General features: G+C 53.1%; 3 protein-coding genes across 3 annotated transcripts in view; 1 reads left to right on the top strand and 2 right to left on the bottom strand.

The window, feature by feature from the left end:
• The window catches only part of PFAS (phosphoribosylformylglycinamidine synthase), a 26376-nt gene extending 19027 nt beyond the window's left edge, over positions 1-7349 (bottom strand). The window contains 1 exon segment of the mRNA XM_044303322.1: positions 7292-7349. The gene's annotated coding sequence lies outside the window, so the exon portion shown is untranslated.
• NIF3L1 (NGG1 interacting factor 3 like 1) lies at positions 4256-6558 on the bottom strand. Its single transcript, XM_044304638.1, has 6 exons — positions 6204-6558; positions 5961-6114; positions 5761-5887; positions 5020-5158; positions 4854-4937; positions 4256-4440 (listed from the first exon to the last, which is right to left on the bottom strand). The coding sequence occupies exons 1-6, from the start codon at positions 6556-6558 to the stop codon at positions 4256-4258; spliced, it is 1044 nt and encodes a 347-aa protein (XP_044160573.1).
• A 143-nt stretch (positions 7350-7492) lies between the features above and the next one.
• Positions 7493-11114, top strand: PPIL3 (peptidylprolyl isomerase like 3). Its single transcript, XM_044303323.1, has 6 exons — positions 7493-7573; positions 7885-7959; positions 8178-8271; positions 8343-8410; positions 8530-8648; positions 10755-11114. Exons 1-6 carry the CDS (start codon positions 7571-7573, stop codon positions 10879-10881), a joined length of 486 nt encoding a protein of 161 aa, XP_044159258.1. The 5' UTR covers positions 7493-7570; the 3' UTR covers positions 10882-11114.
• The last annotated feature ends 311 nt before the right edge of the window (positions 11115-11425 follow it).

The following is an 11425-nucleotide window of genomic DNA, read 5'->3' as shown; positions in this document are numbered from 1 at the left end:
TGGGAGAGGATGACTGTAGGACAGGAGAATACAGTCTATTGCCCCTGTTATCAGCCATTTCAGGGGAGAGGATGACTGTAGGACAGGAGAATACAGTCTATTGCCCCTGTTATCAGCCATTTCAGGGGAGAGGATGACTGTAGGACAGGAGAATACAGTCTATTGCCCCTGTTATCAGCCATTTCAGGGGAGAGGATGACTGTAGGACAGGAGAATACAGTCTATTGCCCCTGTTATCAGCCATTTCAGGGGAGAGGATGACTGTAGGACAGGAGAATACAGTCTATTGCCCCTGTTATCAGCCATTTCAGGGGGAGGATGACTGTAGGACAGGAGAATACAGTCTATTGCCCCTGTTATCAGCCATTTCAGGGGAGAGGATGACTGTAGGACAGGAGATACAGTCTATTGCCCCTGTCATCCATTTCGGGAGAGATGACTGTAGGACAGGAGAATACAGTCCCCCGTTGCATTTCAGGGAGAGGATGACTGTAGGACAGGAGAATACAGTCTATTGCCCCCTGTTATCAGCCATTTCAGGGGAGATGACTGTAGGACAGGAGAATACAGTCTATTGCCCCTGTTATCAGCCATTTCAGGGGAGAGGATGACTGTAGGACAGGAGAATACAGTCTATTGCCCCTGTTATCAGCCATTTCAGGGAGAGGATGACTGTAGGACAGGAGAATACAGTCTATTGCCCCTGTTATCAGCCATTTCAGGGGAGATGACTGTAGGACAGGAGAATACAGTCTATTGCCCCTGTTATCAGCCATTTCAGGGGAGAGGATGACTGTAGGACAGGAGAATACAGTCTATTGCCCCTGTTATCAGCCATTTCAGGGGAGGATGACTGTAGGACAGGAGAATACAGTCTATTGCCCCTGTTATCAGCCATTTCAGGGGAGAGGATGACTGTAGGACAGGAGAATACAGTCTATTGCCCCTGTTATCAGCCATTTCAGGGAGAGGATGACTGTAGGACAGGAGAATACAGTCTATTGCCCCTGTTATCAGCCATTTCAGGGGAGAGGATGACTGTAGGACAGGAGAATACAGTCTATTGCCCCTGTTATCAGCCATTTCAGGGAGAGGATGACTGTAGGACAGGAGAATACAGTCTATTGCCCCTGTTATCAGCCATTTCAGGGGAGAGGATGACTGTAGGACAGGAGAATACAGTCTATTGCCCCCTGTTATCAGCCATTTCAGGGGAGAGGATGACTGTAGGACAGGAGAATACAGTCTATTGCCCCCTGTTATCAGCCATTTCAGGGGAGAGGATGACTGTAGGACAGGAGAATACAGTCTATTGCCCCTGTTATCAGCCATTTCAGGGGAGAGGATGACTGTAGGACAGGAGAATACAGTCTATTGCCCCCTGTTATCAGCCATTTCAGGGAGAGGATGACTGTAGGACAGGAGAATACAGTCTATTGCCCCTGTTATCAGCCATTTCAGGGGAGAGGATGACTGTAGGACAGGAGAATACAGTCTATTGCCCCCTGTTATCAGCCATTTCAGGGGAGAGGATGACTGTAGGACAGGAGAATACAGTCTATTGCCCCCTGTTATCAGCCATTTCAGGGGAGAGGATGACTGTAGGACAGGAGAATACAGTCTATTGCCCCTGTTATCAGCCATTTCAGGGGAGAGGATGACTGTAGGACAGGCAGAATACAGTCTATTGCCTCACTGTTATCAGCCATTTCAGGGGAGAGGATGGACTGTAGGACAGGAGAATACAGTCTATGGCCTCCTGTTATCAGCCATTTCAGGGGATGAGGATGACTGTAGGACAGGAGAATACAGTCTATTGCCTCCTGTTATCAGCCATTCAGGGGAGAGGATGACTGTAGGACAGGAGAATACCGTCTATTGCTCCTGGTATCAGCCATTTCAGGGAGAGGATGACTGTAGGACAGGAGAATACAGTCTATTGCCCCCTGTTATCAGCCATTTCAGGGAGAGAGGATGACTGTAGGGACAGGAGAATACAGTCTATTGCTCCTGTTATCAGCCATTTCAGGGGAGAGGATGACTGTAGGACAGGAGGAATACAGTCTATTGCTCCCGTTATCAGCCATTTCAGGGGAGAGGAGGACTGTAGGACAGGAATACAGTCTATTGCCCCCTGTATCAGCCATTTCAGGTAGAGGATGACTGTAGGACAGGAGAATACAGTCTATTGCCCCTGTTATCAGCCATTTCAGGGGGGAGGATGACTGTAGGACAGGAGAATACAGTCTATTGCTCCCGGTTATCAGCCATTTCAGGGAGAGGATGACTGTAGGACAGGAGAATACTGTCTATTGCCCCCTGTTATCAGCCATTTCAGGGGAGAGGATGACTGTAGGACAGGAGAATACAGTCTATTGCCCCCTGTTATCAGCCATTTCAGGGGAGAGGATGACTGTAGGACAGGAGAATACAGTCTATTGCCCCCTGTTATCAGCCATTTCAGGGGAGAGGATGACTGTAGGACAGGAGAATACAGTCTATTGCCCCCTGTTATCAGCCATTTCAGGGGAGAGGATGACTGTAGGACAGGAGAATACAGTCTATTGCCCCCTGTTATCAGCCATTTCAGGGGAGAGGATGACTGTAGGACAGGAGAATACAGTCTATTGCCCCCTGTTATCAGCCATTTCAGGGAGAGGATGACTGTAGGACAGGAGAATACAGTCTATTGCCCCCTGTTATCAGCCATTTCAGGGGAGAGGATGACTGTAGGACAGGAGAATACTGTCTATTGCCCCTGTTATCAGCCATTTCAGGGGAGAGGATGACTGTAGGACAGGAGAATACAGTCTATTGCTCCCTGTTATCAGCCATTTCAGGGGAGAGGATGACTGTAGGACAGGAGAATACAGTCTATTGCCCCCTGTTATCAGCCATTTCAGGGGAGAGGATGACTGTAGGACAGGAGAATACAGTCTATTGCTCCCTGTTATCAGCCATTTCAGGGGAGAGGATGACTGTAGGACAGGAGAATACAGTCTATTGCTCCCTGTTATCAGCCATTTCAGGGGAGAGGATGACTGTAGGACAGGAGAATACAGTCTATTGCTCCCTGTTATCAGCCATTTCAGGGGAGATGATGACTGTAGGACAGGAGAATACAGTCTATTGCCCCTGTTATCAGCCATTTCAGGGGAGAGGATGACTGTAGGACAGGAGAATACAGTCTATTGTCCCCTGTTATCAGCCATTTCAGGGGAGAGGATGACTGTAGGACAGGAGAATACAGTCTATTGCTCCCTGTTATCAGCCAGTTCAGGGGAGAGGATGAGTGTAGGACAGGAGAATACAGTCTATTGCCCCCTGTTATCAGCAATTTCAGGGGAGAGGATGACTGTAGGACAGGAGAATACAGTCTATTGCCCCCTGTTATCAGCCATTTCAGGGGAGAGGATGACTGTAGGACAGGAGAATACAGTCTGTTGCCCCCTGTTATCAGCAATTTCAGGGGAGAGGATGACTGTAGGACAGGAGAATACAGTCTATTGCCCCCTGTTATCAGCCATTTCCGTGGAGAGGATGACTGTAGGACAGGAGAATACAGTCTATTGCCCCCTGTTATCAGCCATTTCAGGGGAGAGGATGACTGTAGGACAGGAGAATACAGTCTATTGCCCCCTGTTATCAGCCATTTCAGGGGAGAGGATGACTGTAGGACAGGAGAATACAGTCTATTGCTCCCTGTTATCAGCCATTTGAAGTTCTGTTGGCTAGATATAAAACACAGTAATTCTCACCGCTCCCAGGCTTTACACCCAGACATGTGCGCAGTGATTGGGCGGATGGCTCCTGTCAGTGGTGCGGGGCCCAGGAAGAGATGGTGATGGGCGCGGTATTACTCTGGGTACATTATACCATTGTAAGCATTTGGTGATAAATTTCACTCGGCTGCAGAACCTTTTTATGCACCTGTGATGTCATGGACTCAGGTAGTGACACGTCAGGGTGCAGCTGAAACGGGGGACGCTCCTCTACGTTTATCCGCGTCCTGCTCCGACCGCTGTGTCATTTCCATTCACTTCCGTACAGCGGACATGACGGCACAAGCAGAGACGCGATGCAATATCTGCAGTAGGTGAGATCACTGGCAGCTCCACCGCTGCCCTGGGGGTAAAAGGCCGACGCCACCAGATGGCGAGATGATCCTTAACGGCGCAATTTGACAGATAAATCGCATAATGAACACACACACCGCTGCAATCATCTGTAAGCGTTTATTTCTGACTGCTGTTCATCACACCACCTGCAGGGGGTCGCGGTCGCTCTGGGACATCACCACCTCCACCTTCCCCTCTAAATGCTGTGTGATCTGTGCCGCAAGCTCCCGCAGATACCCCCGCTCCGAGTTACTGTGCTCACACAGGATGACGCTGCGACCCTCCGCCACCGCATCCAGCACCTCGTGATGCGACATCTCACCTGCAGAAGGAACAGGAAAAGGAATGTACAGAAAGAACAACAAGGCTGCTTTCCTCCAAAAACAGCGCCTCCAACATCCACAGGTTGTGTGTGGTACTGCAGCTCAGCTACAGTCACATCAAAGGAGCTGAGCTGCAATACCAGGCACAACCTGTGGACAGGGGAGGCGCTGTTTTAGGAAGAGTGCAGCTATGTTGTTTTCACCTACCCCCCTTCCTTAGTCAAACCTTTGCTCATATATCTACTGCTGGAAGTCCGCCATGGCGGGTGCCTTTCATAGACCCCTGAACGGACTACCTGTCCCTTCCCCCATATTAGGCACAATGACACTCAGGAATCTGCTGGGGGCGCTGAATGCCTGCGGTAAGTGGCCCCCAGATATGGACTCCATGAGCCGCGGTCACTCCGGTTACCTGTGAGGTAGAGATCAGCGGGGACACCACTTAATATGCTGCCTCCCGAGCCGGCGCATACGGCCATCACACTCACAGAGGATTCTGGGAAAATAAAGAAGGTGTAAGGAAAAAATAATCCCCCAGGGAGAGAGATCAGTAGAGTATGTGATGGGGTCACACTCACCCAACGTCTTCCCTCGCCCCAAGGCGAGACGCAGGTGCTTGAGGCCCACATGACTCTTCACACGCTCTACAGCAGCTGCAATGGACACCGGCTCCGACAGAGTGCAGAGGCGACCCATCCCCGTGTCCAGCAGAGGGGGCTAGAGACACAAAAACATTACCACCTAGAGGAGCTGTACCACCTGTGATCACCAGAGGGCGGTAGAGACAAAAAAACATTACCACCTAGAGGAGCTGTACCATCTGTGATCACCAGAGGGGGCTAGAGACACAAAAACATTACCACCTAGAGGAGCTGTACCACCTGCGACCACCAGAGGGGGTAGAGACACAAAAACATTACCACCTAGAGGAGCTGTACCATCTGTGACCACCAGAGGGGGGGTAGACACACAAAAACATTACCACCTAGAGGAGCTGTACCACCTGTGACCACCAGAGGGGGGTAGAGACAAAAACGTTACCACCTAGAGGAGCCGTACCACCTGTGACCACCAGAGGGGGGTAGAGACAAAAACGTTACCACCTAGAGGAGCCGTACCACCTGTGACCACCAGAGGGGGGTGGAGACATATCCAGGGGAAGGGGCAAGTGAGGTATTATACCCCGGGGGTCTATATGACCTGTGTCCAGCAGAGGGCGACAGTGAGACACAGATTATACCCCGGGGGTCTAGATGACCGGTGTCCAGCAGAGGGCGACGGTAAAACAGATTATACCCCCGGGGGGGGGTCGGTTTTACCTTCTGCAGGGTGAGCAGCTCGGCGCCCCTATAAGCCTCTGGGTCCTCTGACAGAATGGCGAGCGCCTGCAGCAGAGCATTGTGGGAGCAGCTGAGCCGGACACGGGCGTCGCCTTCCTTCTCGCTCCTGGATGAGGGGCAGAGTCAGCGAATACCGCCACCATACATATACCGTATATACACGCAGGATCTGTACTCACCTGAGCGGGAAGGTGCGCAGACTCGCCCCCTGCAGGGCGCTCACCCTGCTCAGCACAGACTCCGGGACGTTCCCCCCGAACTCCAGGATGTGCCCGTATCCAGTGGGGTGAGAGAGGGCGGTGGAGGCGCGGAGCGGCACAGACACACAGGGCCCTGTACACACAGACAACCAGCCGTCAGGGCCCTGAGGGCAGCAGGACTTGGTTATTTACCGAGTGCCCCTTTAAATCCGGATGGCTCACCCAGGGCTCGCCCCAGCCAGTCGTTGACCCCGTTGGCGAGGGCGTCGCAGGCCGTGTGCGGAGAATAGACCGCCAGCCGATTCTCCAGAGCCCGCACCATCAGCCGCTCCTTCCAGTGGGCGCAGGTCAGCCGCTTCAGGGCCTTGAAGATGGGCGGGTGATAGGACAGGAGCAGCTCTGCCCCCGCCCCCAGCGCCTCCTCCAGCACCGCCTCCGTCAGGTCATTGGTCAGCAGCATCTTACGCACCTGGTGGGGGGGGCTCGGCTCCACCAAGAGGCCAACGTTATCCCAGCTCTCCGCCAGGGCCGGGGGCGCCAGCGCGTCCAGACGGGAGACCACCGAGGACAGGTCCATCACGGGGCGGCGAGGAGGGCGTAAAGACACCGCGAGGAGGAGGAGGGGCCGACAATGCCGCATTCAGCGGAGGAGTCTGGAGGCGGAGACAAGAAGAGAGTGACATACGTGATCAAAAACGTGTCCCGCGGACAATTGACGTCTCCAGAGATGCCACCATAAAACATTAAGGGGGGCGGGGCTAAGCCGCCAACGCAACGGAAAAATGGTGTTTACATACACCGCGGCCGTGACCACAAGTCCCAGCAACGGGAGCACCACAGGAATCATTAGCCACCGCATGGGATTATCGGGAGGGGGCACCCACCGCGTGGGATTATCGGGAGGGGGCACCCACCGCGTGGGATTATCGGGAGGGGGCACCCACCGCGTGGGATTATCGGGAGGGGGCACCCACCGCGTGGGATTATCGGGAGGGGGGGGGCACACCGCGTGAGAATATCGTGAGTGGGCCCTTCGAGGGGAGCCACAGCTGGCCCCAGAGCCCGACCCCAGCGCTGCCGCCTTCTAATATGGCGGAGCAGGGTCACATCCTGCAGAACACAGGGCCCAGCAGTGGTCACCCAGCACTGGCAGGATTTAAAGGGCCAGAACCCACAGTGCCAGCCTGTAACAGGCCTGAGGTGGCTGATACCAGGGAGCAGTAGATGGGATGGAGCTGACTGTAGCAGGCTGGCCGCCCAGGACACTCACAGCTAATAACACACAGCCCCAGCATCTTGCCTGCACTCACCAATCCTGCCCAACAAGTCACCGCCTGAAGCTTCAGCGCGCCGCCATCTTTTTACACCCAAATCTTGCGTCACTTCCAGTCCGACAGGAAAAAGCCGCCATCTTGGTACACCCAGCTCCCCCACTCTGCTGGCGTAGTCTCGCGAAGAGGAACTGGTCACGTGACAGGAAGTAGCCCATGTTACTACACCCACAAGACGGGAGGAAACAGCGGGGGCGTCCATGTTAGTACACCCGGCTCAGGCAGCGCTGTCTCGGCTCCATCTTCCCCTTGGACACGATGGTGAGTCCTGTGTCGGCGCCACCGCCAGGTTCTACCATGTTCTTTGTGTTTCTGTCCCTCTATGAATAAGTAAGTGCCCCCTCCTCGTCATTGTCCCCTCGGACAGGGATATGATGGTGCGGTACCGCGGGGGCGTCTCTCAGCGCCGTCGCCATAAGTCGCGGCTCCTCACCATGTCTGCCTCCATAAAATGACCATGTGACCCAAGAACTTTGAATAAGTGACCGCGTGCAGTTTGCAGTTATGTTCCTGGCGCTGAGCAGAGTCCACCCCTTGCCAGGACACGTCTGACGCCATTTTCTGTGTTTCAGGCCGTGACTCTTCATACAGATTTGGGCGACGTCAAAATTGAGGTGTTTTGTGAGCGTGCCCCGAAGGCGAGTGAGGTAAGTGACCCTGGGAAAGGGGGGGCCGCCGCGCTCACCGGGGAAACGACATGTGCTACAGTATGAATTGTGCGGATGCCGCCATCTTGGCTGGCACCTCACCATGAGTGAATGAAGCAGAGGGAAGCGTTGCCCCTGGGTAGGCGTTACCCCCTGCGTCACTGTTGGGGAGGGGTCACATGCGCCTCCATCGCTGACTCCTCCGTCTTGTCTGACAGAACTTCTTGGCGCTGTGCGCCAGTAACTACTACAACGGCTGCCTCTTCCACCGCAACATCAAAGGCTTCATGGTGCAGACCGGGGACCCCACAGGTGAGGGCGCCGCTGATCCCGTCCGCCGTGCCTCCATCGGGGCTGCCGCTTATCCTGTGCTTCTCCTCCAGGGACGGGGAAGGGCGGTGAGAGCATCTGGGGGCGCAGATTCGAGGACGAGTTCAGCGAATACTTGAAGGTGAGCAGAGGTTTGTGGCGGAGCGGTGAGTAACACCCGATCATCCGGAGCAGCCGCGTCTTCCATGTCCGGGGTGTCAGACATGTTGTGTGGATTACTGACAACCGTCTCTCCCCCAGCACAACGTGCGCGGTGTCGTCTCCATGGCGAATAGCGGCCCCAATACCAACTCCTCGCAGTTCTTCATCACGTACGGAAAACAGCCGCATCTGGACATGAAGTACACCGTGCTCGGGAAGTAAGTGGCTGGGAGTACAGCAGCACAGAGGATTTCAGGAGTTGGGTGTGCTGATCTTGTGGGGGGTCTGGCTGGGAGCTGCAGTGCCTTGAAAAAGTATTCACGCCCCCTGAACTTTTCCTCCATTTTTTTTCCACCTTACATCCACAAACTTCAATGTATTCTATTGGGATTTTCTGTGAGGAGGAGAAGATGACACAGTGCGTTAGTATTCACACCCCCCGGGTCAGTACTTTGTAGGACCACCAGACTCTTGGGGTTGGTCTCCACCAGCTTTACACATCTAGAGGATGACATTTTTGCCCATTCCTCTGTGCAGAAGAGCTCGCGCTCAGTCAGATGAGCGTCTTGCCCCAGGTTCTCAGTGGGATTTAGGTCTGGACTGGGCCGTTCTAGCCCACCAAGATGCTGTGATCTCAACCCTTCCATTGTAGCTCTGGCTGGATGTTGAGGGTGGTTGTCCTGCTGGAAGGTGACCCTCCGCCCCAGTCTCTACCAGGATCGCTCTATCTTCCCATCACCTCTGACCCTGCTGAAGAAGACCCTCCCCCAGCGTGTTGCTGCCACCGCCATGTCTCGCCGGGGGTCGGTGCGTTCAGGGGGATGTACAGGGTTAATTTCCACCACACATAGGATTTCCCCTTAGGTCTGCTCGGACCAGAGCACCTCCTTCCACAGGTTTGCTGTGTCTCCTACGTGGCTTGTGGTAAACTGCAGAAAGGACTCCTCCTTCTTATGGCTGCTTCCGAAGATGGCTTTCTTCTCGTCTTCCATAAGGGCCTGATTTGAGGAGTCCACGACTAAGGGTCCATTCACACGTCCGCATCTGTCCTGCAATTTTGCGGAATGGGAGGGGACCCATTCATTTCATTGGGGCTGCAGAAGATGTGGACAGCACACCATGTGATGTTCGCATCCGCCCTTCCGTTCCGCGGCCCCGCAAAAAAATATAGAGCATGTCCTATTCTTGTCCGCAGCCACGGGCAAGAATAGGCATTTTTATCATAGTGCGGTCCGCGTGTGTGAATGGATCCTAAGGCTGGTTTCACGCGTGTGTCTGCGGGGGCTCCCGGCCTGACCTACGAAGCACTAGCATAGCTTTATGTCAGTGTCATACAATACATTCCAGAACTCTAAGGGTTAATGCTATGCCACCCTCTTGGCGTTACGTCGGTCAGCACGGGAGCTCCCGCAGACACACGCTGAGAGTTTAACGCATTGAACTCGCTTGAGTGAAACCAGCCTAATAGTTGTCCTGCGGACAGATGCTCCTCCACAGTGACCACGGGCCTCCCGGCTGCTTCTCTAATTAGTGCTCTCCTTGTCTGGGCTGCCGGTTTAGGTGGGCGGCCGTGTCTTGCAGCTGTGCCACACAACCTCCATGTTCAGATCATGGATTGAACAGTGCTCCGTGAGATGTTCACAGCTTGGGATATTCTTTATAACCTAACTTGGCTTCTCCACAACTTTATCCCTGACCTGTCTGCTGTGTTCCTTTTTGGTTTTCATGATGCTGTTTCATCCCTGATGTTATCTAACAAACATCTGAGGCCTTCACAGAACAGCTGGAGTTGAGAAGACATCACACACAGATGGACTCGATTATTAACGAGGTGACTTCTGAAGGCGATTAGTCACACGGATCAGAGTACAGGGGGCCGGATACTAATGCACCCCACACTGTCCAGATTTAACTCTTTTGACAACCATGTATCATTTTATTTTCACTTCTCACAGACTTAATACTTTGTGTTGTTCTATCACATAAAATGCACTTAATTTGTGGGTTTAACTTGAAAAATGTGGAGAAGTAAAAGGGGTGTGAATAGTTTTTCATGGCACTGTACATAGGGGAAGGAGCAGGGTCCTCCCAGCAGCACAGAGGATTTCAGGAGGGGAGTATACTGATCTGATGGAGGTCACAGAGTGAGAGTTACATAGTGGAAGGAGCAGGGCCCCAGCAGCACAGAGGATTTCAGGAGAGCAGTGTGCTGATCCTATGGAGGTCACAGGGTGAGAGTTACATAGAGGAAGGAGCAGGGTCCCAGCAGCACAGAGGATTTCAGGTCTTTCTGGAATGACTTTGTGTATGTCACACTTCTACAGAGTCATCGATGGACTGGACACATTGGATGAACTGGAAAAACTCCCAGTACATGAGAAATCCTTCCGACCACTGACAGAAGTGCGAATCAAAGATGTCACCATACACGCCAACCCCTTTGCCCTCTGACCTGTACAGGGCGCACAGATGACCCCTCTGGACTCCTGCATCCTGCCCTCCATTCATCTGTATCAGATGCTACATTGTGTACAACAGCAGTGCAGAGTCTTTCAGGGGCTGTACTGCCCGGTCTCCTGCCACAAGGATATTCAGGTTCACATCCAGACATCAGGTGACAGATGTCTTCTGGGTTTTGTTTTTTGAGTATTTTTATAAAAAAATTTGGTGAAAAATAAAATTATTTTAAAAATATATAATATCTGTGATGGAGTCAGAGTCCTAATATCTATGGGAAGCTGATCTGCTGATGATGGAGGTGGGATAAGTGTGGGTGTGCGCGGTGGAGGGCCTGGCTGAGGGTGCAGGTGAGACACCGGCATCCCCAGTCCTGGTTCAATAGAATACATTGAGTCACAGACGCGGCAGGTGGTCCACACCGATGGGCCAGGTAGAAGAAGGCCTGTCCTCGCCCAGAGCCGCAGTACAGGAATCTGGATGGTTCCTTAGACTCTGCCGATCATTGACGTTGCAAGCGCTGCCCGATGCCCCGGTT

The sequence above is a fragment of the Bufo gargarizans genome, chromosome 8 (assembly GCF_014858855.1).
Source record: "Bufo gargarizans isolate SCDJY-AF-19 chromosome 8, ASM1485885v1, whole genome shotgun sequence".
NCBI classification, from domain to species: Eukaryota; Metazoa; Chordata; class Amphibia; order Anura; family Bufonidae; genus Bufo; species Bufo gargarizans.
This window is presented reverse-complemented; position numbering and strand designations above follow the sequence as displayed.

Coding starts and splice junctions, on each gene's coding strand:
- NIF3L1 (XM_044304638.1), bottom strand. CDS start 6,558: ATGGACCTGTCCTCGGTGGTCTCCCGTCTGGACGCGCTGGCGCCCCCG. Junction 6,115..6,203: donor CTGGCTGGGGCGAGCCCTGG/GTGAGCCATCCG, acceptor CTGTGTGTACAG/GGCCCTGTGTGTCTGTGCCG. Junction 5,159..5,760: donor AGCTGCTCACCCTGCAGAAG/GTAAAACCGACC, acceptor TTGTGTCTCTAG/CCCCCTCTGCTGGACACGGG.
- PPIL3 (XM_044303323.1), top strand. Junction 8,272..8,342: donor GCAGACCGGGGACCCCACAG/GTGAGGGCGCCG, acceptor CTTCTCCTCCAG/GGACGGGGAAGGGCGGTGAG. Junction 8,649..10,754: donor AAGTACACCGTGCTCGGGAA/GTAAGTGGCTGG, acceptor ACACTTCTACAG/AGTCATCGATGGACTGGACA.